General features: G+C 38.4%; 1 protein-coding gene across 2 annotated transcripts in view; it reads left to right on the top strand.

Moving 5' to 3' along the window:
- DNAL1 (dynein axonemal light chain 1) overlaps positions 1 to 21,692 on the top strand; it is a 39,895-nt gene extending 18,203 nt beyond the window's left edge. For both annotated transcript variants that reach the window (XM_027844926.1, XM_027844927.1), the window contains exons 3-8: positions 1,369 to 1,478; positions 6,658 to 6,713; positions 11,043 to 11,098; positions 15,401 to 15,527; positions 16,595 to 16,735; positions 17,874 to 21,692. In XM_027844926.1, the coding sequence (XP_027700727.1) occupies positions 1,369 to 1,478; positions 6,658 to 6,713; positions 11,043 to 11,098; positions 15,401 to 15,527; positions 16,595 to 16,735; positions 17,874 to 17,914 (531 nt within the window). In that variant the 3' untranslated portion in view covers positions 17,915 to 21,692. The remainder of the gene's footprint in view (positions 1 to 1,368; positions 1,479 to 6,657; positions 6,714 to 11,042; positions 11,099 to 15,400; positions 15,528 to 16,594; positions 16,736 to 17,873) is intronic.
- The last annotated feature ends 5,958 nt before the right edge of the window (positions 21,693 to 27,650 follow it).

The raw sequence follows: 27,650 nt of genomic DNA, 5'->3' as shown, positions 1-27,650 counted from the left end.
CTGTCAGACTCAACCCAAAATTTAATTGACAAAGGTGGTGAGGGTTAAACAAAGCAGTGTGTATTAAACATTAAAAACAAAGCACTCATTGTGTCTGGGCAGTCCATCATAAGAAGATAGGATCATAGAGGAGAGCTGAAGGAGGCCTTTGAGGGCATCTAGTCCAATCCTTCATTTACAGTAAAGTGAACATCAAAGAGGTTTAAATGACTTGTATGGGTGCTATTTTAACCTATGAGTTCTGACTGCAAATCCACCATGTACTACATTGCTTCTTAAGCTGCTGCTTCAGCTCAGTGGTAGAAATGAAGCTTCTCTCTTTTTGGGGTAGCCAAGAATTGGAAGTTGTGGGGATGCCTATCAGTTGGGGAATGGTTGAACAAGTTGTGGTATATAAATGTAATGGAATACTGTTGTGCTCTAAGAAATGATGAGGTGGACTTCAGGAAAACCTGGAAAGACTTCTATGAACTGATGCCGTGTGAAGTGAGCAGAACCTGGAGAACATTGTACACGGTTATAGCCACACTGTGTGATGATTGACTTTGATAGACTTAGCTCTTCTCAGCAATGCAAGAATCTGAGACAGCTCCAAAAGACTCATGATGGAAAAAGCTATCCACATCCAGAGAAAGAACTATGGAATCTGAATGCGGATGGATACTATTTGCTCTCCTTTATGGTTTTGTTTTGATTCTTCTTTCTCATGGTTCCTCCCATTGTATCTAATTCTTCTTTACATCATGATTAATGTGAAAATATGCTTAATATGAACGTGTAGGTAGAGCCTATATTAGATTGCATGCTGTCTTGGGGAGGGGGGAGGAGAGGGAAGGGAAGAAAATTTGAAACTCAAAATCTTATGGAAGTGATTGTTGAAAGCAAAATTAATAAATTGTTTAATTTAAAAAAGAAATGAGACTTCTACAGCTTTTTTTTTTATTCCTACTTTAGATTGAACTGAGGGTAGAAAAAAGGACGACAAGATGCCAAAGAAAACAGTTGATATTAGAAGTCTGGAATCCTGAATGTAAGGGAAGCTTGTTGGAGGACCAGAACACCCTCCTAGAAAAGTGTTTAAAAATAGATGGAATTTAGAAGCTTTGACTATCCCAGACATGAAACGTCTTCTTTTATTCTTTGCTCTCCATTTGGTTTTCGTGTACCTGATTCAGTCGTGTTCATAGCAGAGCAGAAGATCAGTAGTTATTTATTGAAAACATTCATTAAGAGAGCATAATAATTAGTAGTAGGCTTTCTTAATTCTTTTGAGTAAAAATGGAGGGATTCTTAGAAGTTATATTACCCTATTTTGGTTAAATATTCCAATCAGAACAATATTCTTCTTCCCACCTTTTTTCATAACAGGAAGAAAAATCAGGTCAGAAGCCAGCAGAAGCCAAAGAGGTAAAACTTTATGCCCAGATTCCCCCTGTAGAGAAGATGGATGCATCCTTGTCCATGCTTGCTAATTGCGAGTAAGTTCTGTAAAGAAGATCAACTATTTTATCTTGTGAATTCTTCTAGAATTGTCACTTTCCTTTTCTGCCTTTTTTTTTTCAATACTTTAAGAAAGATGTTTGTTTTTCTCTGTGCCTCATGTTTGTTTCCCTATGTAATTCAACCACTGATAGACTCAAACACATAAAGAGACTACTACTGATTTAGGAGTTTGTAGAGTCATTAATAGAGTGATATCCAAAGGTATACTTTCTTCATTGTATCTGATTATCATCAGCATGGAGAACATGGAAGGACCAAAAAACTGTTTCCGTGTTACAAATCTGTACATTACCTCTCTCCCAGGCAAAGTTATGAGCTAAAATCAATCCTATACTTAACCTGCTGAAAACTCCACCTCAGAACTGTTCTTTGGTTCTACATTAAAACAAATTAGAATGAATTAAAGTACTATATGCCAATTTTATCAGCATTTTGATTCCTTGGTATTATAACCGTGACACATACCCAGAATTTTAACCTACAATGACTTTCACATAGAAACTCGAGATCAACATTGTATAGTATCTTATTATATAATACTCTTCATGTCTCTGTCACATTAGACCAGTAGCATTTAGATATGATTAGCGTAATGAGAATTGCTTTGAGGTAGAAGGACGACTAACTTAACTCTAGGAAATTAAATGTAAAGAATCATTTCTGACCAGTTTTGAGGGGAGTACTAGACCTATGATTTCATTGGTAGAGGGAGTTCCCATTAAGGTAAGTCCCTCTACTAATGCAGTTCAGTCCCTGTTTTGGAATTTATAATTTTTTTAATCAATTCATTTTTAGTTTTCAACATTCACTTTTATAAGATTTTGAGTTCTAGATTTTTGCCTCTCTTTCCCCTTCCGCCTCCCCAAGACAGCATGTCTGTTATAGTTATATAGTCTGTTATAATCTGATATAGGCTATACATGTACAATCATATTAAACATATTTCCCCATTAGTGATGTTGTAAAGAAGAATCAGAGCCAAAGGGAAAAACCACAAGGAAGAAAAAAAAAAGAGAGAGAAAATAGTATGTTTCAATCTGCATTCGGACTCCATTCTTTCTCTGACTGTGGATAGCATTTTCCATCTTGACTGGTTTGAAATTGTCTTAGATCCTTGCATTGCTGAGAAGAGCCAAGTCTGTCAAAGTTGGTCATCGCACAGTGTTGCTGTTACTGTGTACAACATTCTCCTGGTTCTGCTCACTTCACTCAGCATCAGTTCATGTAAGTCTTTCTGTGTCTCCTGGACTCCAGAGATGGCTTTCTAACCACTACACCATGTTGTCCTGCCCACTTCTGATCCACTTTCATTGTTTAATTATTCTCAAGAGCCTTTTTTCAACTGTAATGAGGTCATTGGACTAGATCAACTCTAAGGTTCCATCCAGCTCTAAATTCTGTTCTCTTTCCTAAATACCGTGAATCAGCACATTAGCATAAGGTAGACCTCTGGAACTTTGGGCAAATGACTTAACTTCTAGGGCTCATATTGCTCATTTGTAAAATGTGGCTAATGACTTCTACGACAACAACTATGTCTTTTACTTGTGAGGTTCTTTAAGCATGAGTCTGCACAAAGAGGAGGTTTTTATTAGATTATGCACCAGGAAAGATAGCAAGTTTCTATTGTAGATCCTAAGTAGTGAAAAAAAGAGCTGATTTATGAGGGGTTAAAGTGGCCAAATGAGGATGACCCGTTTGGAACCATTTTATGCATTGATGCCATTGTAGATTCAAGGTGTCTTGAAAGTCATACTACAGTGTTAAGTTTTACTGTCTTAAAACTGCACTGAGATTTTTGGGACATCCTGCATCTAGCCACATTAACAGAGAGCAGACAGATGACAATGTGGAGGTCGCACTATCTAGTACTAGTCTTAGAGTCAAGAAGATGTGGACTTTAAGGACTCCGGCTTCTGGGATAAGAGCTCACTGTTTGACAGAAACAACTAGGGAAATTGGAAAACCGTGTGGCAGAAACTAGGCACAAATCAACATTCTACACTGTGTACCAAGATAAGATCAAAATGGGTACATGATTTAGATATAAAGGGTGATACTATAAGCACATTAGGAGAGCAAGGAGTAGTTTACCTGTCAGATCTATGGAGAACGGAAGAATTTATGACCAAACAAGAGATAGAGAACATTATGAAATGCAAAATGGATAATTTTGATTAAATTAAATTTAAAAGTTTTTGCACGAACAAAGGCAATGCAACCAAGATTAGAAGGGAAGCAGAAAGCTGGGAAACAATTTTTGCAGCCAGTGTTTTTGATAAAGGCCTCATTTCTATAATATATAGAGAACTATGTAAAATTTATAAGAATATAAGTCATTTCCCAATTGATAAATGGTCAAAGGATATGAACAGGCAGTTTTCAGATGAAGAAATTAAGGCCATCTATAGTCATATGAAAAATGCTCTAAATCACTATTGATTAGAGAACAGCAAATTAAAACAACTCTAAGGTACCACATCACACTTATCAGATTGGCTAACATGACAAAACAAGAAAATGATAAATAGTGGAGAAGATGTGGGAAAATTGGAACACTAATGCATTGTTGGTGGAGTTATGAAATGATCCAATCATTTTGGAGAGCAATTTGTAACTATGCCCAAAGGGTTATAAAAATGTACATGCCCTTTGATCCAGCAATAGGTCTGTATCCCAAAGGGATCATAAAAAAGGGGAAAGGACCTACATATACAAAAATATTTATAGCAGCTCTTTTTGTTGTGGCAAAGAATTGGAAATTGAGGGGATGCTCATCAATTGGGGCATGGCTAAACAAGTGGTATACAAATATAATGGAATACTCTTGTACTATAAGAAATGATGAGCAGACAGACTTCAAAAAACCTGAAAAGACTTGCATGAACTGATGCTGAGCGAAGTGAGCAGAACCACGAGAACATTGTACACAGTAACAGCAACATTGTGCAATGACCAACTTTTCGACTCTTCTCAGCAATGCAATGATGTAAGACAATTCCAAAAGACTCATGACGGAAAATGCTATCCACAACCAGAGAAAGAATGGAGTCTGAATGCAGATTGAGACATACTATTTTCTCTCTTCTTTTTTCTTTCTTGTGGTTTTTTTCCTTTGGTTCTGAATTCTTCTTTACAACATGACTAAGGTGGAAATGTATTCAATATGATTGTACATGTATAGCCTATATCAGATTACATGCTATCTTGGGGAGGGGGGAGGAAAGGGAGAGGAAGAAAATTTAGAACTCAGAATCTTATAGAAGTTAATGTTGAAAACTAAAAATAAATTAATTTAAAAAAACACGTAAGTTCGAATTCCTCCACAGACATTTGCTAGCTGTGTGACCCAGAGCAAGCCACTTGACATTTCTGGACCTCAGTTTCCTCATTTGTAAGATGTGGAGGTTTGACTTGATGATTTCTGAGTCATCCCTTCCATGCCAGATCTCTGCTCCTATGAAACATGAATATTCTTCATTGAGGCAGCTGTGGTAGTATGGCAAGAATATTGGCCTAAGATCCATGAGGTCTGCATTCCAGTTCCAAGGGCTTTGAGTTTTACAGTAGCTTTCCTTACCACAGTCTGATGAGGCAGGTGGTGCAGGAGTTGTCATTTGAGGATACTTGGCAGAGAGATGGAGTGCTCTGAACATGGTCACACTGGTAAGGCCAATGGGGAACTGGCATTTATGAAGGATTTACTGTGGGTACACCCTTTGCTAAGAACCATGGCTACAGACACAAGCAGAAAGAAAGGCAGTCTCTCCTCTTGGGGAGCTTACCCTCTAATGGGGAAGATAACACACAAAAGGGGGTTGAGGAGGAGGTGCCCTCAGAGGAAGCATAGTGTCAAAGTCAGGAAAGTCAGAAGCAGAGCAGGTGAGGAAAAAAGGTTGGCGGCCTGGTCCTTACCCCAAAATGTAGGCCCTTGGAAGGAACTCACCAGTGGGAAAAGGCGGTTGGCATGATGGAGGGATGCTCTAGGGTGAGAATGCTATAGGGATGGAGGGATGTTCCAGGGTAAGGTGGCCCCAGGTGCATAGGGAAGTAAGTGGAGGAATGAAAATTAGAATAGAACCCAGATCTCCTGACTTCCATTTCAGGACCCTTTCCACTACACTATATTGCCTTTCAACTATAAATCATCTAGTAGAACCCCTCAGCTTACAGATGGGGCAACTGGAGCCCATTCGTTTCACAGAATTGTGAAGATCTAGTGAGATAACTATAGTGTTTTCACTTTGTAACCATAAAGCATTATTTAATATGAATTATTGTTGTTATTATGATGTATTTGGAGAACACTATACTGTGAAGCAGTCCTTTTCAGTGTTGTTAATTATGGCACTCAGACGTTCTCTTTATCATCAGAGGAGCCATCTCCAAGACAAAAATCTCAAGGGCCTTTTAGCCCAGGATCAGAGTCCTTGGAAATGGGCTTGGAAGAGAGTCAGTTATCTGTAGGGCTTCATTAATGTGCTGACAGATACTTTGAGTAAGCTATCCCTTCTCAGACCTTAAGAGAGTTACCAGTCATATTCACAGCAGATTGAGCTGTCTACTTCTCTAGTTTACTGAGAGTTCTTTGGGCAACTAGAAAATATGTGAAATTGCCAAGAATTTATATTTTTTTTAAAAAAACATTTTAAAATTACTTTAAGACAGCAAAAGAAGTCAAGAATTATCCTTAAACTCAGTCTTTCTAAACCTTAAAGTAGTCCATATGAATGTGAGGGTAGAGCACCAGTCCTGTAGTCAAAAAGATCTGAGTTCAAATGTGAACTCAGATTTGTGACTAGCTTTGTGATCCTGGGCAACTTATTTAACCCCTATTTGCCTTAATTCCCCATCTGTAAAATGGAGATACATTGGAGAGGGACGTGGCAAACGACTCTAATATCTTTGCTAAGAAAACCCCACAGACATTGTCAGTAGGATCACTTAGAGTTGGACATGACTGAGTGATTGAACAGCAGTATAAATGTGAGCCATTATCATTATTATTCTCATTATGAGAGTTTTAAGGGATTTGGATATGAGACTTTGATTTAAGATCAAGCCAAGAATGTAAAGAATCATGGCATTCTTGTTGTAATGAGTTTTCAGGAATTTTTGATCTTCCAATTAATTTAAGTTTTTATTCTCTTTAAGGAAGCTTTCGCTGTCTACAAACTGCATTGAAAAAATTGCCAATCTGAATGGCTTAAGTGAGTAATCTATCAGTTATTTGAATTTTCTAGTTGCTTGAAATAAGTTTGTTGAAGATTTGATGATGGTTATCTGCAAATAATTGTCATATAAAAGAAAAGCTCTGGGGCAGCTGGGTGGTACAGTGGATCGAGCTCGGCTTTGGAGTCTGGAGGACCTGAGATCACATATGGCCTCAGACACTTGACACTTATTAGCTTTGTGATCCTGGGCAAGTCACTCAACCCTGATTGCCTCATCAAAAAGCAAAAAAAAAAAAAGAAAGGAAGAAAGAAAAGCCCAAATACCTCAAATCTTAATATCATAAGAAAACTGAAGAGATAACTTTATTGAACAATCTTCAATTTGAAACAGTCAGAAATACAGGGATTTTGTATGTTTCCTACATTCAGATGAACTAGATAATGTTGGAACATAGGTAGATCTGAGAAATTCAGATGTAATTTAGTGTTTACTTGATTTTGAGGAATAATTACTAATTATTAAAGCATATAATTGAAATGGTGGGATCTGCACTTGTTTTTGGCAGACTTAGTAAGCGTTGAGACATTTCATTTCTGTGCCTGGAGCAAATACCGAACTTCTGACCCTCAGTTTCCTCACCTGCAAAATGAGGTCAAGGTTTGGATTAGATAGACTGTGAGGTCCCTTCCAAACTCTCAGTTTACAATCCTGTGAAAATGGACGTAATGATTAGTTGTGAAGTTGCTGAAATGTGGTAGAGAAGACAGTGTACTTTTTATCCTAAGGATAATAGAGCTGAAAGGGGTCTTCAGAGTCATCTAGTCTAGTCTTCTCAGTGCACATGGTTTTGGTTTGTTTTTTTTTTTTTTAATTTAAAGATTGTTTTGCAGCATTCACTTGGAATAGTTTTTGATGAATGTTCATCCACATGCACTTTTTCAACCCCTTTCTGTACATTTGCAAGGCAATATGTTGGGGCTAGGTCTGTATACTATGGGGAGTGATAGCCTCCAACTAGCCCCTAGGGTAATTTAGCTTGTAACCTGGGCCCATTATCAGTGTGTTCTAAACCAGGGGAATTCACTTGATAGTCCGAACAAAAAATCCTTTGTAGAGCTGAGTTCTAAAGAGTAATCCTTGTCTGCAGTTTATGTTTTTTCCCACCAAAATAGTGGGACCCAAAGATGCAATGATTTGGTTTCATTGGGAACTGCTGTGAAAAACTAATTCATTGTCTCTAGGAGTAGCCACTTTACATGGCATTATAAAGTATTGGAAAATTTTGCAGTGCCTTATACTAAAACACTTAGTAGTTCTTTGGTGTTAATATAACTGTGAAATGTTTTATTCCTTAACAGTAAATGCTGAAGGATATTTTTAGCCTGCCATCACTTTTTTTCTCATATATTTTTTCAAATATAATTTATCAAAGCTTTCATTGATAAGCTTGTATATTAATATTAATTAAAACTCTAATTTGATTTTTTAAAAATAGCACATCTCTCTTTATGGAGAAGAAGCTTCAATAGGATTACAGGAATCTTTGATTCCTATAAATGATAATGATTTAATTTATATTTTTATGATATCTTATATTTACATAGGACTTAAAAAGTCAAAGCTTTTTGCATAGAATAATTCACAAATTCTTATAATTAGAATATAAAAGCATTGAGGATTAATTATGAGGTTCCAAAGAATAAGTGTATTTAAACTAAATTGTGATGATAAGAATATGGAAAATTATATAAACTTTAATCCAAAGTAATGATACTTATTCCTGAGGAGAGAAGATGTTCAGTGATTTGTTTATAATCTTTTTTCAACATCATTACAAAGATTGAAAGTTCAGATTTGTTTAAAAAACAAAAGTTAATCATTTTATTTTTATTGTATATGTGTTCTCTCTATGAAAGGCTTAAAATATGGCTTCTTAAGTTTCAGTGACAGCATCCCTTCAGCTGTTACTTGATTGCTTTCTACAGCCAATAATTGAACATCCTTATCAGGAAGCAGTTGGAAGTCAGTCATGCCTATAGGTAATCATTGCTTTAATGAGATTCTGTCATGGTGTAAAATTATAATTTTGATATTTATTTTATGTGGTAGAGCCATCGGTGTTATTTCCTGCTAGGACAATCAGCTTCATTAATTCCTAAATTAATAGATTAATAGAGGTCCCCTTCAGGGACTTTGGAGGTTACCTGGCCCAGCCCTTTAATTTTACAGTTGAGAAAGCTAAGGCCTAGAGTGGGAAAGTGATTTGCCCAGAGTCACACAGCTAGCCAGTGGCAAAGCTTGGGACTAAAATGCAAGTTCCCTTCTCCTTGTTCAGGGCTTTTTCTATTACAGCAAACTCCCTTGAGCTTTTTTTTTTTTTTCCCAAACTTTTTTTCCAAACTCTTATTTAATTGAAAGCAAGTGTCCTGAGCCTCCCAGATGGGGAGAACTAAGCTCTGGAGTTGGGAAATAAGTTCTGGAGAAGGAGAGCTCATGGAGAGAACTGTACCTAGTGATCCCCAGCATCTGGGACAGATGCAATGGTAAGTTTGTGAGGAACCTCAGGTTTAGGTAATCATTTTAAATTTCTAAATGTATGTAAAAAGCTGACATTTTAAACCATAGCTATAGGGGAGCTTATTAACATGGGACTGTCAAGTGAAAAGGTGAGAGACTTTAGAACATAAGGCCCCAAGGCAGGGCACAGACACCAGGATGAACCTGACACCAGAAGAGGGAGCACAGTGAGCTCAAGTAGTGGGTAGCTCACCTGGGACATAAGGCATTTTGGCATTTGGGCACCAGGCCCTGATATCAGTCTGCTTTTCAGGATGGACTAGGAAGACAGACAGCATTCATGCTAGGGGAGAGACAGGTAGTCTACCAGAGAATCTAGCCTGTCCCTCCACTGTACAGTCTACAATTCCTGACATGTCAACTCCCCCTCCCCCAGAGAAGGAGATGACTGAGTGGGGCAACGGTAGGAGTAGGTGGGCCCCAAAAGGGGGGTTACCACAGTTATGTGACCCTCCAAAGTCACCTGGAGCAGGCTCAGATGCAGGGACAGTGATGCTGCATTATGTTGGGATCCATGGCATGGCTTAAGGGGGACTGTTGGTGGGAAGAAAGGTGGTCCCCAAGTTACAGTTACCTACCCATACTCTGGAACAAGCTCTAGTTGCCACACACTAATCATGATTCTGTGTGTGGATTGTTAGTCTTGCTATGGTCTCAGCAACACTATCTACCCCTACCACTTCTGAATCATTTAAATGCACACATTCTTCTCCTTGAAGGAGTTAGGAACCCCATAAATTCTAGATCACACCTGAGATGAGACAGAAAACCTGCTGTGGGCAATTATTTGGTAAGGATCCCATTTGGCCACAGGTGAGCCAAAAGTGCTGGCATATAGTAGGCACTCAGTAAGTAGTTAGTGATTGATTAAAGTTGAGTTATTTTCTGCCTGGGGTTGCCAACTTATTTGCCTGGTATTTGATCACAGAAGCCATAATACTTTTATTGATTTATCATTTGGTATTCTTTTTTTTGGTAACTATACTTCTGATATGCTTCTTTCTTTCCCTTCCCCATTATCCCCTTAGTTCTAAGCTTCTCATATAGGTCCAGACTGAGAAATTTGTCTTTGTTCTCTATAATCAGTTGGATCCTGGACCCTGACTGATTCCTTTAGTCATAATATAAGAATCTTTCTAAACATTGTATATGTGCTGAGTGTATTTGTACTATCAAATGAGATTATATCTAACAATGCTATATAAATTTTGCAAAGTACAGAGTGCTATGTAAATTTCAGTTATCACCTTTACAACAGTGTATACTATAAATAGAATAATCCATTATAAAGGTTGAATCTATTCCTCTTATTTGTTATACATATAGCCAAACTAACGGACTTGGTGTCTCTGAATTGGGCATTTCTTCTGCCTTCACCATACCTGTGCACAGGCTGTCTTGCATGCAGGGTATGCATTTATCTCTGCTTCTTAGGATTCCTCATTTCCTTCAAGGCTAACCTCAAGAGTGCCACAGCCTTCCTGCCCCAGGCTTTCCTGATCAGCATCCCTACTCTCAGTTGTTAGTGCTCTTCCCTTATCAAAAGGTTGTGCATTTACTTATCTAGACAGATATTTCATCTCCTCCCTTCCCTCCCCCCACCCCATCAAGATTAGCTCTTTGAGGGTAGGGAGTTCTGTATTGCTTTGCACTTAATAAGTGGGTGTTTTTTATTTTTTTAATAAGCATGTATTGAGTGCCTCTTGTGTGCCAGGGCACTGTAAGGATATAATAAATAAATATTTTTTGAGTTGAATAAACATAAAATCATTTTCTTTCTGTTGTAGAAAACTTGCGGATCTTGTCACTGGGAAGGAATAACATAAAGAACTTAAATGGATTGGTAGGTTACCTTTCATAACACTCTTTAAGCATGTGACTTTAGGGTTCTTTTTGGTATTTGGAATTGCTTTCTTTTAATTCTTTGTCTGTCTCTTTAAAGAAGAAACTTGGAGAGCATTCATTTGTTGTACTGCTTTTCTATCCAGGAACTTAATAACAATAATAATAGTAATAGCTCACATTTGTTGGTGTTCAGTCATTAGTCATGTCGTACTCTTCGTGGCCCCATTTGGAGATTTCTTGGCAAAGATCCTGGAGTGGTTTGCCATTTCCTTCTCCAGCTCCTTCTACAGATGAGGAAACTAAGGCAAACAGAGTTAAGCTCTCCCATATTCTCCTCTAAACAACTTTAGTACCTCAAAACAAATTTGAGAGCAGCAGAACCAGCAAAAGGACGGAGTGAAAGTATTCTGGCCCAAGACAACTTGTAAGTCAATAGGAAAGTTCTGTCTCACTGGAGTGCAGTCCAGAGCAGGGTTATACCCTGGCAAGCCAGCAGCAGGCCTTAGGGGCAACTAAATTGGCAGCAGCAGCTTCTGTAGCATTCAGCTCACAGACAAAGGTGGGGGTGGGCAGGGTGGGGGGAGTGGGACAACTGGTCAGAAGGAGATTACAGGTAACCCTTTGCTGGCCCTAGGTGCAGGACACTGTTTGCCCATCCTGGTCACAGTTCTAGGTCAAGAAGGCACCACTCTAGTTGGGACCCTGGTCACAGTTCTAGAGTAGGAAAGAGTGCTTGTGGTCACTTGCAGACCAGAGCACAGGCTAGGAGAACAGTGACAACACCTCTCCTTAGATCATACCACCTTGGAAGAACTGAAAACTTACAGATCCCCCCTCCCCCTGAACTAGCTCTGAATACAGCAGCATGAAAAACCTGGGACAGTGTCCCCTCCACCTTAGGAGCAAAGCCCAACTTTAACATAAAGTTAAAAGTCAAGAAATAGGTTGGAAAAATAGGCTGAGGGGCAGCTAGGTGGTGCAGTGGATAGAGCACTGGCCCTAGATTCAGGAGGACCTGAGTTCAAATCCGGCCTCAGACACATAACACTTACTAGCTGTGTGACCCTGGACAAGTCACTTAACCCCATTGCCTAATCCCGCCCCCCCAAAAAAATAAGCTGAAAAAAATAGCAAACAAGAAGGAAAAAAAAAGAATCAGACCATAGAAAGTTACTCTGGTGACGGGGAAGGAAACACAAACTCAGAAGAAAACAAGAGAGTCAAAACAGCAACATGCAAAGCCTCAAAGAAAAATGTGAATTGGTCTAAGACCCCCCCCCCCAAATTCCTGGCAGAGCTCAAAAAGGATTTTAAAAATCAAATAAGACAGGTAGAAGAAAACTTGGGAAAAGAAATGACATTCATGCAAGAAAATTGTGAAATAAGAGTCAACAGCTTGGTAAAGGAGGTGCAAAAAAAAATGAGCAAAATAACTCCTTAAAAAATAGACTGGGCTAAATGGTAAAAGAAGTACAAAAATTTGTTGAAGAGAACTCTTTAAAAAGCAGAATTGTGAGGGCACTGAAGAAAATAATTCCTAAAAAATTAGAAATGGGCAAGTGGAAGCCAGTGACTCCATGAGACATCAAGAAACAATAGAACAAAATCTAAGGAATAAAAAAAATAGAAGAAAATGTGGAATAGCTCATTGAAAAAACAACTGACCAAGAAAAATAGATCCAGAAGAGATAATGTTAAAATTATTGGACTACCTGAAAACCATGAACAAAAGAAGAGCCTAGGCATATTTGAAGAAATTATCAAGGAAAACTGCCCTACTATCTTAGAACCAGAGGGTAAAATAGAAATTGAAAGAATCCTCTGATTACCTCCTAATGGAGATCCCCAAATGAAAACTCCCAGGAATTCCAGAGTTACCAGATTAAGAGAAAATATTCCAAAAAGCCAGAAAGAAAAATTCAAATATTGTGGAGCCATAGTCAGGATGATACAAGATTTAGCAGCTTCTACATTAAAGAATTGGAGGGCTTGGAATATGATATTCCAGAGGCCAAAAGAGCTAGAATTACAACCAAGAATGACCTGTGCAGCAAAACTGAGTGTAATCCTTCAGGGGGAAAAATGGATATATAATGAAATAGAGTAGTTTCAAGCATTCCTCATGAAAAGACCAGAGCTGAACAGAAAATTTTACTTTCAAATACAAGATTCAATAGAAGCATAGAAAGGTAAGCAGGAAAAAGAAATCATTAAGGGATTCAATAAGGTTAACTGTTTACATTCCTACATGAGAAGATGATACTTGTAACTCCTAAGAACTTTATTATTATTAGGGCAGTTAGAAGGAGTATACATAGAGTGCACGGGTGTGAGTTGATCATATAGGATGATATGAAAAAAAATAAAACTAAAGGATGAGAAAGATGGATGTACTAGGAGAAGGAGGAAGGGAGAAGTAGAATGGGGTAAATTATCTCCTATAAAAGAGGTGCAAAAGAGCTTTTACAATAGAGGGGAAGATGGGGGGGTGGACAAGGTTTGAACCTTTGAACATTTGAATCAGCATTGGCTCAAAGTGGGAATAACATACTCAGGTATAGAAGTCTATCTTATCTTACAGGGAAGTAGGAAGAGAAAGGGATGGAGCTGCTGATAGAAGGGAGGGGGGATTGAGGAGGCAGTGGTCAGAAGCTTTTGAGGAGGGACAGGATCAAAGGAGAAAGAGAGAAGGATAAATGGGAGAAAAATAGAATGGAGGGAAATAACAGTAATCATAACTGTGAAAAAAATTTATGGCACAATTCTCCAATAAAGGCCTAATTTCTCAAATACACAGAGAACAGAGTCAAATTTATAAGAATACAAGTCACTCCCCAACTGATAAATGGTCAAAGGATATGAACAGGCAATTTTCAGAAGAGGAAATCAAAGCTTCTATAGTCATATGAAAAATGCTCTAAATTGCTATTGATTAGAGAAGGGCAAATTAAAACAACTCTGAGGTACTCTCATACCCATCAGGTTAGCTAATATGATGGAAAAAAAAATGCGGAGGGTCTGTAAGAAAATTGGGGCACTAAAGCATTGTTGATGGAGCTGTGAACTGATCCAACTGTTTTGGAGAGCAATTTGGAACTATGCCCAAAGGGCTTTAAAAGCATGCATACTCTTTGACCCAGCAATACTACTACTACGTCTGTATCCCAAAGAGATTTAAAAAAAAAATAAAAGGAAAAAGACCTACATGTACAAAAATATTTATAGCAGCTCTTTTTGTGGTGGCAAAGAGGTGGGAATCCAGGGTATGCCCATCAATTGAGGAATGGCTGAACAAGTTTTGGTATATGATTGTGATGGAATACTGTTGTGCTATAAGAAATGATGAGTAGCATGCTTTCAGAAAAACCTGGACTTACATGAATTGATGCAAAGTGAAGTGAGCAGAAACAGAACAGTGAACACAGTAACAGCAATATTGTACAATGATCAACTGTGAATGATTTAGCTATTCTCAGCAATACAATGATCCACAGAATCCCTAAGGACTTACAATGAAAAATGTTATCCATCTCCAGAGAAAGAACTGATAGAGTCTGGATGCAGATCGAAGTATACTTTTTTTAAATTTTATTTTTCTTGGTTTTTTTTGTCTATGTTTTCTTTCATAACATGACTAATATGGAAATGTTTTACATGACTGCACATGTGTAACCTATATCAAATTGCTTGGATTTTCAACAAAGAAGGAGAGAATTTGGAACTCAATTTAAAAAAATATTAAAAATTGTTTTTAAATGTAATTGGAAAAATAATTTTTTAAAAGTCAATTAACGGTATTATAATATTGGATTTTCTGAGCTGATAGGCTCAGGAGAAGAATTTTGACTTACAGAAGCTTGATATATTAAGTAGGTTGAAAGATTTTTTTAAAGTTTTGAATCTTTCTCAGTGCAAGTATGGTGATTGACTAACAAAGTGAAATTTCATTAATTTATATTCTAATTTGGACCTTGATACTTCAGGTGAGTTACATTGAACTGAAGTTTACCTTTGGTATTATCCATGGACAAATGGTGCAAACAAGGGAGAGAATATTTAAAATAACTGAATATAATTGATGATTTTCAAGCCTCCTAAGTACATTATAAAGGCCATCCTCTACACAGGCCTGCTCTGATGCCCCATCATAGTGTGGGAGTGACCTGGTCTCAGAAGCCATGCCAGCAGAGGGCACGTGGCAGTACCTCCTGTAATTGCCTTCTGCCTGATATGCTACATACAGGAGGAGGAAATGTTTATGGATCTGGAATATTTAAATCCATATTGTCATTTTTTTCAGGAGGCAGTTGGGGACACGTTAGAGGAGCTGTGGATATCTTATAATTTCATTGAGAAGCTGAAAGGGATCCATGTTATGAAGCGACTGAAGATCCTCTATATGTCTAATAACCTAGTGAAAGACTGGGGTAAGTCAAGTTTACATTCTGCCTCCTTGCTTTCAGAAATTAACCCAGTAGGAGGACAAAGGATATATAAAAGGGAAATTACTTTCTAAACAGTAGACTTTTTGACAGAAAGAGCAGCTGAGTTGCCAGCAGTTTGCCATTTTTAGCTGTTTAGTTATCCTTACTACAGCCATAGGGCTCAAAATCTCTTTACTAATCATGAACAAAAGTTGTCCAATTTACCTAAAGGCCATAGGGAAACTAATTTAAATGTAACTCTTCTTTTGAATCTCCCTTTTCTAAGCTTATGTCATACTTTGTAACTTTTTTGGGCCACTCAACTCATGCCACCTTTTACTATAAAGTTATCTCTGTACATACCCTTTTAGCATGTAAGCTTCTTCAAGGGCAAATGTTTAACTGAGCACTGTATCCTTCACAGCGCCTAGTGCAGTGCCATGCAGGGCCAGTGTTTATTGTGAGTGCAAGGTCTTACTGACCCTGGTCTTCAACCACATTCTGTCCGCACTTTGTTCTTTCACTTGACAGATGTGGCGTGCGTCCCAGAGAGTTTCAAACCTGGAATGTGATACAACTTGAAAAACAATTGCAGGGTCACACAGCTAGTAAGTGTCAAGTGTTTGGTCTGAGGCCGGATTTGAACTCAGGTCCTCTTGACTTCAGGGCTGGTGCTCTCTCCACTGCGCCACCTAGCTGCCCCCAGAATCATTTATTGACATGGTTATGCTATATCATGGTGATTTGTCATCATCACGTGTAATTTTAATTTTGAGAAAAGGAAATTGATTCTTTTGGATTCAGCTGAAAATGATCTTACTCCTTCTTTTTGACTGAAAAGAGTTTTCTTTCTATTTATTTACCTTTAATTGCTTAGAAGAGTCATCTTATGTGGCATAGCTTTTGGAATTGCCTTTTAAATGTCAACCTGTTGCTGAAGTAAACAGAAGAGCCACAAAATTATGGTTGCCAGTGTGTTCTGTGATACTGAGGATCAGCCTATAATTAAACCCCAGCAATTGTACGGTTAATACAGCATTTACTTTTGAGTTATTTCTTTGTAATTGTAGCGGAATTTGTAAAGCTGGCTGAATTAGGATGCCTAGAAGAGCTGGTGTTTGTGGGTAATCCCCTGGAAGAAAAATACTCCATTGAGGGCGTCTGGATTGATGAAGCAACCAAACGAGTACCCAGGCTGAAGAAGCTAGATGGTGGGTTGTTTGGGGTAGCAGCTTGGTGATGTTTTCTGGACATAAGTGCTGATTTAGTGATTCAGTATTATAAAGAGAAGAACCAGACAAGGAAATAGCACTTCCCCTGGAACCTCAAAGGCTCGTTTAGTTTCTTTCCAGTTTGGATTGGTCAGGTTTGAACTGGGATGAACTGAGGAGGTTTGGTCTGCCCGTGGTTTCCCCAGCATGTGTAGACCATACCTGAGTTATCCATAGTTTGAAAGATTCAAGGAAATCAGATCTTTTTAAGAGTGTGGGTCTGTTTTTCACGAGGGTTCAGTTTTACTCAGGATTTCCAGGCCAGTGTTTTCCTAATTTTTTTAAGTTTTTTAAAGAAAACCGTGCCACATGAGCAACAAACAGGACAGAGTGTAAGGCAGTATACAGTGTTTTATATATATAGTACTGCCATGGAAAATCAGCAGAGATATAGGTCGAGCTGGTTGCAGAAGACTTCACTGAGAAAAGAAAGATTTGAATTCAGTCTTACAAAATGGGTGGTGGTAATCAGACAGGCATAGGGTTTTAGAGTGAGATGAAATTCCACTTGTACAGAGTAGCAAAGTCAAAAAGCACAAGAATGCAAAAGTTCAAGCCCTGGAGTCATAGATTTAGAGGTTATTTAGTCCAACTCCTTCATTTTACAGAGGAGGAAACTGGGGCCCAGAGGTGTTAAGTTACTTGTCCAAAGAAAGGGCAGAGCTTGGCATTTGAACATAGGTCTTTTAATTCCCAGTCCAGCACTCTTCACTCTGCCACTCACTACTCCTTACATTTCATGGACAGACTATACACTCATTTGATTGGATTATAAGGTTTTAGAAAGTGTGTAGTTGGTGATTAGCTTAGAAAGTTTGATTGATACTGCTAGATTATAGAAGACCTTGAATGCAAGGGTAAGGAATTTAAACAGTTGCTTGTAGGCAATAGGGACTTTTAGCCAAGCATTTTTTCCTTCAGTACCCTTGAGCCGTTTTGAAACATTTGGGCCTAACTTGGGAAGTCACAGACATGTCAGAGCATCTCACAGTTTTTAGATCAACAGGAAGCTTCTGTCGCTTAGAATGTTAAGAATATGTTAATATTCTTCAGAAGTAATTCTCTCTTTCATTTTCAGGAATCCCAGTAATTAAAGAGGAAGAAGAAGAAGAAGGCTAATGCCACATTTCCACTTTGTTTTAACTTATGATATTTAAGTAAGAACAATAGATAATGCTTTGTATAATTGTCTGTTTTAAAAAGTATATTGAGGGCAAAAATATTTTTAAAATATTTTACAAATCCCTTGTCATCGTTCTCCCTTTCTTACCCCATCTCAAGAGTGAGTTAACAAAACAGTGGTGACAGCAACTTTACCTATAAGGACACAGGCCTCCTATTTTGTAACTAAAGAAATTATGGATAGCAGTATCCACTCTTTAGTCACAACTGCATATCCCAAGCTAATAAAATATTTATAAATAGTTGTTTTTTTCTAGTTAGAATAGAAGCACATTTTTCATGTCCCTTCAACCTAAGTATTTAATTAATTATAATAACAAAGGAATAATTTTTAGTTCTCTGTTCAATTTGTTTAAATACTACTTAGTCTATTTTTTAAAAAAATATGCGTTGCTTCAAGAAAAAAGTTTTAGATCAACATATTTGGATCTTTACCATCTTCCTTCCTGTCTAGCCACCTTCTTGTTTATCATAGTCCACAAATGCCATCTATTTGGTTCAGAAAGACAACATGTGGTATGAAATGATCTTCTGTCACCAGCAAGATTCAGAACTAGCAAGAGAGAAAAATTCAAATCCAAGGAGGCATATTCCACATTATGGTTTGTTGGGATTTTTAAAAAATGAGTGCATGTTAACTGGGATTTAGGTCATCTTTACTTGTGGCCACTGAATCAGATTATGGCCTTGTCAGTCCAGTGACTGTAATTACCTTGATCTCCTGTATAATCACTGGGTCTGAATCAGTCCTGTTATGTTCAGTATCATTTGTGAAGATGACTATACTGATCACTCTGTGCTGTCATCTGGTTACTTTGCACATGTAAATCTGGCCTTAGGTGCATGGTGAAAACTGTAAAGAAGTGACTAGCTATTTTAGGCTTGCCTAATCCAAACTGACTGCTAGGCAGCATTACTTCACGTTCACCTAGGTTTTTGTCAGTTGTACGTAATTATTGGGGACAATGATTGTGGTAGATAGAAAGAAGAGAGAGCTTATCAAGAATTGAATCTAGCAACTTCCTGATAAATGAAATGTTCTATTTCTTGGTTCACTTTTGTTTGACCAGTGCCAGTTCAGATAGCTGATATGATGGATTATGTAAGTGCATATAGGAGGGAAAGAAAAGAAAGTGACTATTTTTATATGGGTGTACAGGCAAATGGCCACACCTTTTAGAGTAATTTCATGCAACATTGCAATATACTTAAAACTCTGAAATCACGAAATAACAAGAAGGCGCAGAATTTTGGAATATTGTGTAACAAAAAAGCTTACATTCTTTCCCCATTCTGGGAAGCATAAGGTGGTACAGTGGGTGCCTAAGTAGAGTTTTGCAGAGAGAAATGGCCGATTCACTCATACAGAGACAGAAGGAAGTCAGGAACTCTCTGCCACATTGTTCTAGATATTCCTAAAGTGAGGTACCACTGATAAATTTATAGTTAAAGGAGAAAAAAGTAAGTTGACAATTTAAAGAAGTAGCCCCTAGCTTCAGAAGTATTGAGTTCTTACCAAGACAGGAAACATTTGATTTCCTTATTAGAAAGGTGTTACTGCTTTGACAATCAGTTTCTAGTGATAAAAGAAGAAAAATTGGTGCAGCATTTTAAACTTTTTAGCCATTCTCTTAGAAGAAATTCTACATAGTTAATTTAGGAAACCCAATCTTAAGATTGGCTTTAGGAAAGCCCAATCTTAAGAATCCAAAGTCTGTGAATATTCAGGGGGGTCATAATTCAAAGAACCTTCATCGTACTTTTGTTGTGGTTGGTAATTCATTCTGTTATCCTGGTTGAATTGAAAATCTTTAGATTGGGTGAGTGTGTTTCCTTTGTTCTCTTCCCCTAAAAGTTACTGTCAGAGTGAATGAGTGATTTTACAGCAGTGTTGGCCAGTTGAGTCTGCTTGTCACATGGTTTGATGCCAGTTTTTCCTATCCTTAGTCTTGACCTTTTTAAAACAGAAGGGACTTTTTTTTCTTTCATCTGGTAATCTTGGAATCACATGTAGTGTTCAGAGAAATAGAAGGTAGTGATTACTGGTGACTTCACCCAATATTCACATTCATGTCAACATGTTTATTGAGTGCCTACTGTGGTGCCTAGCAAGGTTCTTTTTATGGGACTGAATCTAGAGTCTTAGCCATTAGAGAAGGAAATATAGGGACCCAGAAGTAGTTCAGGTTCTTACTTCATCTATTTCAAAGGACCCTAAATTTAACTGACGCTTTATGCCTTAAGCATATTGCTTGTAGGAAAGATGTTTGGCCTAGTTTGAATGTGTTGTCTCTGTGTTCCTAGATTATTCGTATATATTACATATAATATATGTTTTATACATATATGTTTCAAGGGGTTAAATTAGTTTTACTGAATCTATTTTTCCCTCTAATGGTAAATTTGTAGAATTCGTCAGATCTTTTAATTGTTCAGAAAAGCTTCTATTTTAGTCATCCAAAGAATTCAACCCTTCTATGGTATCTAATATCGATATAGTTGTGATTCTATATATTTTTACACAACTCTCTAGTTATCTGCTGCCAGTTTTCATGTGATGTTTAAAAAGGTGATATATGTATGATAGATGGCCAGAAAAGACATACAAATGTTATCCTATTTTACTCTCTTAACTTTTGGTAGTTTTATTTTTATTTTCTCATCTTTTCCTAGAAGTGTCTCACCTAGCATTTCTTACCATTTTTACTTTAACCCAACTCTCCCAAGATATCACTGTTTTTCACCTTCTCTCTTTTGATTAGCAGTGGTACCCTTTCTTGTATAGGAAATGTCTACATTTCTCTTACTCAGTTTCTCAAGTCTAACATTTTGAGTATAAAAAAAAAAACTGAGTCCATGTTTAAGGGTGATTTATAGTCAAATTTTGCACAAGATTCAGAGTTTTATGTGTCAATAATAAAAATTTTACAAATTATTATATGAAACTTGGGATTGTACATGAGAGTTGGATAATGTAGACATTCATATACATCTTTCCTTAGTGACTCACTTTTTGAAAAGTGCTTTACAGTTTACAAATGGTATTCCTTACAACAAACCTCTGAGATAGTTCAAATCTAGTTTGGGAGTGATCTGAAGATATGGTTCATTATGTGAAAATAACTTGGTCTTGGCAATGTTCCTAGGTATGGTTTAAAAAAAATTTTTTTAAATTACTATTTAAGTTGATGTTAATTCACTTCCTTTGAGATTATATGCCAGGAACTGAGATCAGGGGAATTAATCTTCCTCTTTCAGCCTCTGAAGGAGGATTGAAATTTGAGCAGAGATGATATAAAAGAGCTTAGACGCTATTCTTATATGGAAAGAGAGCTTTTGCTTTGACAGGGATCTCATTAGCAGTGTGAAATAGAATGATAAGGAGGGATGAGAAGTGAGGTTTTGAGGGTATTCAAGTCTCTCTCAAGGATTTGTTCTCAGTATTAATTCCCATTATGTGTAAATAAATCTTAAGGCTAATTTACCTCTGGGGTTTACCATAATCATCCACCTGAAAGGACTAAATAGAAAGGGTTTGTGTAGAGAGAGGTAGGATTTGATCATTCACTGAAAGAGTGAAATAATATCAAAGGCACTGTCACTAGTGGAGAAGGCAAACAGCCTACTGTATGGTTCAGTAGGTCATTTTTTTATCAGCACAGTGGATAAAGTGCTGGGCTTAGAGTTAGGAAGACTCATCTTCCCAAGTTCAGATCTGACTTCAGTCACTTACTAGCTTCGTGACCCTGGGCAAGTCATTTAACCTTGTTTGCCTCAGTTTCCTCTTCAGCTGCAGAAGGCAGTGGCAAATCACTGCAGTATTTTTGCGAAGAAAACCCCAAATGGGGTCAGGAAGAGTCAGACACAACTGAAAAACAAAATTTGTAAAGGCACACTGGTTCAATTGCTATTACAGTTATTCTTTGCTAGAGTTCCTATTCATTTAACACAAACTTATATTATTTGGATTGTTTTTTTTTTTCATTAATCTTCGGAGTATTGAAGTTTAAAACAAAACTTCACTTGCACAGTTGGTGCTACTGACATATCTCACTTGAACCCATTTTCTAACCCCAACTATACTGTTTCACAGGATTTTCTTCTTGTAAAGTTGTAATGATAGTTACAATCAAAAATTAAGGGGTAGTAACTGAAACCTTTTCTAACTTTATATGAGGTTCTAATCTACAAATTCACTGGTGCCTTTTCATGAACTAGTGACTACAAAATAAACTACAGCAAACTGAGTCCTACCTTTATGTGACATAAGTTACTGCCCGACACCATTTACTTGACGGTTTTGAGAAAGTGGTAACTGGATTCTAGTTCATTTCATAGGTGGAGGAGGTCAGAGGAAGCCAGCCAACCAAATTTTGTTATAGCAGATTTAAGCAGGGAGAGAAGTTACTATTTTGGGGAAAATTTGCACTTTAAAATGATGCACTGGATGTTGATAGGAAGTACTTCCAAAGGATAGACGGATATTGATCTAACCTGCATGATAGTATCTTTGAATTAGACTTCACATAAGCTATGTCTAGTGAACCTGGCCGAAGCATGTATTTATAGCAGCTTCCCGAGAATCCCTATCGTAGTAAGTATTTCCTTAGTTGTCTGGTGCAATCTTCCATCTCCGCTGCGTCCATGGCGACGAATCTGTGTGATGTGACACATTAGAGTCCCTTGTACGATGCTGAAACCATGTAGAATCCTGAACAGAAGCTTTGTGAGTTACTGTTCCTTCACACATACTCTATATGTCTACTTTATTAATTTCGATGTTGGCTAAACAGAGTTGTGGCAAATAGTGCGGAGGTGGGTGGGAATTCTTTGCTTGTTTGGCAGGCAGGGTGCTTGCCTCTGGGGTGCTATTGCCCAAGGGGATTAATTCCATCAGAAGACTGATGGATGGAAACTGAAGGGAATGATCCCAGCAGCTCCTCCTATGCCTGTTGATGAGGAAGGGTCACTCTAGAAACCTGGCTTCTAGAACTGGCTCCAATTAGGGGGATATTTTAACATCTGCTTTGGTTAATAATCTCTTTTATACATAGAAGTTTTGTAGCATGACTTTATGGCTAAACATATTGTCTCCTAAATTATTTAGACCTATTTGGTTTCTAAATGTTATTTTGTGGAACTTGTTTTGAAATAGTAATAAATGGTGTTATTTTATAAAAAAAGAGTTAAAAGTATCTTTTTTCATATGACCACAGGATTAAGAAACCGTAGCAATTCCAGTCTGATTAATTTACCAGCGTTTGACCTTTGGGAAACTTTACTTTGAGACAAACATAATTTTTCACTCCTTCCTTTGCATCTTCACTTGCCATGAGAGTAGAGATTCACTGAAAACCAGAATTAATCATCTATTTTCTTCATTTGCCCTTCTGCATATTCTGCTATTTGTGGGCCTGTGGAATCCAACCTGCAAATCAAATGGGTCCACCTATCATTCCTTATCCTTGCTACTTGACTTACCTAGTACTAGCCTTTTCACCTGTTGGCCTACTTCAAGTACATCTAACACTCCTAACTTTGTGTGTGCATGTGTGCACCTCTCTTTATTTGTTAAGGGATCATGAAAGGATGTTCTGCACATAGTTCATCCCATGGTGCACTGGCTGACTATGAGCTTCCATGGAATGAATAGTTCGGGGAAAACTATAGGATTTGACCTTTCTGCCCTTAGAGGCAGCATGGTGGTATAGAGTACTGTACTTGACAAAGTCATGAGACACCAGGAAGGACCCTTACTACTTTGTCACCATTGGCACTTAGCCTCCCTAATCTGGAATTTCCTCCTCTGTAAAATGAGGAGGTGGCCTAGCTGTTCTCTCAAATCCATTCCAGCTCCATGATACAACCTGTGACCAAGCCCAGTTCCCACCAAAACATAACTTTCCACTATGAATTTTTAAAACCTTATTTAATAAAAGGTTTAGAGATATGGAAAGACATTCAAAAGTAAATAAGTTACATGGGTACATTACAATCACATCAGCAAGATTTTCTTTAGTGTATTAATTTTTTTTTTATAAAAAGCACACAAAAAATAAAATCTTCCGTCTGGTCTATCACAACTGTACAGCAAAAGAGGTAAATAATATATATAATATAATATATATGTACACTATTTTAATATGTAACAGTCTTTAAAAAGGTTGCCACAGGCAGCAAACACACAAAAGGCAGTGTCTGATCATTTTTTCAAAATAAAAGTAATATACTTATTTATATGCTATTAAAGCATTTATACAATAATTACAGACTGACTGTTCCTGTGCTCTATCCCCTCCCAAAAGACCTCCAACTTACAGATTTAAATAAGTAATGGCTGAAACAGCTGCAAATTGTTGTTAGCAATATTAACACAACACGATGGTAAGAGAGAATATCTGGTCTTAAATATAGAAATGTTTGCTAGAAACATGCATATTCTCTGTAAACCTCAAGAGTCAGGCTTTGCAGTCTGGTAACACCATCCCAGAAGCATGCCCCAGAAAGAACATTAAAACAGCTGAGGCTTGAATATGCATTGTATTCTCCCTTCATCCTAGCATGTGGTATGAGAATGAGAAGCAGCTTCACAGAGGCAGTTGAATGCAGACAATCCCTTTAGACCCAAGCAGCATATAAAACCCCTGTACCACTGGTTAAACTCCATTCGGTACAGTGGGAGGTATGTGGATGGCAGAAGAGGAGGGAATGTATTTTAACCATGGATGGAGATTAAAGGCAGTAAAACAAAAAAAAAATGGTACTACACTGCTCCCCATGTATAAGCTACAAGACCAAAGCCACGATCCAGATCAGAGGTGGGGAATCCCTTTTCTTTCAAAGGACAAAAGTCAGCCCAAGGAAACATCAAAAGGCAGCAAAGCATGCATCCACACTGTTACCAAAATCACACCCCAGGTTGTATAGCACTGACAGATGGCAAAAGGCCTGCCTTCAGGCAACAGGTTCCCCCATCCCGTCTAGATTCTGAGATCTGGGGGTGAGTGGTGATGGACATAGAATGATAGGGAGTGGGGATGAGGCAGAAATCCTTAAAGCTGGAGACTTCCAGTCTGATTATCCAACTTCCCAAAGCAATGGACTTTCTGATTAGGTTAAGCAAATAAAAGAAAAAAATGTGATTGAACCTATCACAGATAGAGAACAGCACCATTGAAGGATATGTTTAGCTTTGTTTACAGATTATGTTTTATATGCATTTTATTAGCCATGATTGCCTTTAATTCTTTAAAGATACAAATTTTTCTGTAGATAACTTTTCTCTCCCCAAATTAACAGAGATACTGCCTTGTCTTCCTTGCCTACCCTTACCCTGGAAGGTCCCTGCTAGCTGGGGGGAGGGGTGGAAGAGAATCACTTTATTATTCGAAGAATTCCAAGAGACTGGGCTCTACCACTTTCTGAGTGAATGGAAGGGAGGGTCTTCCTCTGGCTGAAGGTTTCTGTTACAAGAGCAGTTGTTGTGTGTCTAAGCAAGGACTGAAACTAAAGGAATTTTGAAATAGAAAAATCTTGGGACATGTAAGTAGCACTTCAGGGCTGAGCTGAGAAGGCACTCATAGAGCTTAGCTTCCTGCTTCTGGATCATCTACAAAATTTGAGACAAGCTTAGGACACTGAATTTGCACAATCTTATGGAGGAAAACAGATCAGGGGGCAAGGATTTAGGAAATCTAGGTCATTCTCTAGGAGGCTAGGCAGAAGGATTTGGTTACTCCCTCTGTGGGGGCCCTGGAGACCCATATTAATGTATAAATGAAGAATACCAGTGCATAGTTTACAAGCAATTCCCTCCCCCAAGTCAAGTCTGATGCACCTAGTTACCTGGACTCCCTCACTGGGAATGCTACTTCCTTTGGATCTCATTTATAAAGTTTAGGTATGCGACCAGAAAATAATCCATCCCTGGAATCAGAGAGGCTCTTCCAAATCCCACAGGCTATTTTCAAAACCTTTTTCTTGTTCTAAGTTTTCATTCCATTAATTCTAGTAAACCTGTATCTCACTAACAGTAGTTTTGTTTAGTTTTGGGAATAGAATCCTTGGCCTACTTGAATGAAACCCAAACTCAACCCAGAATTGAATGGGCCTTCCACCACCACTGCTCTGCAGGTGGAGGCAAGAAAGCTGAGCAAGCAGCACTGTTTTTGATTTCTTTTTAAAAAGAAAAAATCCTTTTCCAAATGTTGAATTTTCTGACTTGAGCTCTCTGTTGCTTTTAGCAGGTGTTCTGTGGTGGGTTTCCTCCACTGTCGGGGGCCAGTTCCCACAGTGATAGAGAAGGTCCTACACCCCAGGTACATGGTATCATTTCCCTCTGAGGGCAGGTAGATACCTTACTTTTGGATAAACAAATTGGGCCTCTGGAAAGCAACAGGCCCCTGCTCCCTGAGAGGATGTGGAAAATTACATATGAAAAATAAATAGCCCCCAAATCATAACCCTTTTCCATCTAGTTCAGTGACTGCTCTGATAGGAAAGGATCCAGAAATCTGAAGAAATCTGGGAGTCTGTGCCTTCCAAACAACAGCGGTCAGTCACAGCATGAAACCCGAGGGCTTTATTTTGGCAATTTGAGGGGCTGGGGATGGACTGGTTCAGGCCTTAGAACTATAGGAGACCATCACCAGGAGAGCTGAAGGCTGTCAGCTCAGGCATCCCCTTAGGATTATTAAGTTTAATCATAAGGAGGAGGTCCTGAATGACTTTTAGCTAGTCACTCCTTAAGTACCCTCTTTCACAGTAGCTAGGGACCAGAAAGCATCTGGCAAGGGGTTGAGAAATAAGGATGAGTCCAATTTAGTAAAAACTTGGCCACCTTTTGCTCTGGAGGCAGCCTTCTCACCAATCCTTTCCCTCCGGCAGAGACAGCCCTCTCACTAGCTCCTTTTCCCCAGGAAGGTTTATCAGCAGAGACAGGTGCCACTAATTTTGGCTTGGATCTCCAAAGGTTTGAGAAATTCATCTCAGCTCTAGGCAGAGTTGCCAGGAAACAGGAAAGCTAAGACCCTGAAATGGGTAGTGGGGGAAAAAAATCTGGATCTCTGCCACTTCCTCCTTTCACTCTTTTCCCATCTGTCCAGGCGCACAATGCATACCCAGCAGCCTCCCTCCAGGGGAAGAAGGGATGCTGGGAATGGATAATTAGAGAAGCTTTGGTTTGGGTATCAGTGTGCTTGCCTGCTCCTTACTCTCCCTGGCCGGGGGCTTGACCAGGCTAGTACAAAGTGGCAGGTTCAAGGAGAAGACCAAATGTTCCTCTCCCGGAAGGGGCCACTCTGCCTTACCCACCTGAGCCAGGAAGGAGAGACCCTGCGAGCATCTTGCTGGCAGAGTTGCTCAATTTCTGGTGGCATTCAGTAAGCCGTGTCCAGGAGGATAGGGTGAAATCTTGCAAACTTGAGCTAAGCTTTCCATCCCCTAAAATATCTTCCAAGTGACTCGGGATGAATGGAAGGCCAAGAAAAAGGAGGAATTGTGCAGCAAGAGTTTGGTGTCCAAAAAGCAGCAGAAGTAGCAGCAGCAACCAATAGCCTCATGGCTTGGTGGGGTGGGGAGATCAATGGCTTCAGGCTGGAAGTCTCCAGAAGCATGAGAGAAGGAGTCCTACCATTCTGAAAAAGCACAGAGACAAGGTCTGACGGACTCAATA

Source organism: Vombatus ursinus, unplaced genomic scaffold (genome assembly GCF_900497805.2).
Source record: "Vombatus ursinus unplaced genomic scaffold, bare-nosed wombat genome assembly UNPS02014945.1, whole genome shotgun sequence".
NCBI classification, from domain to species: Eukaryota; Metazoa; Chordata; class Mammalia; order Diprotodontia; family Vombatidae; genus Vombatus; species Vombatus ursinus.
Note: the sequence above shows the minus strand (reverse complement) of the source record. Positions and strands in the feature narration are given on the sequence as shown.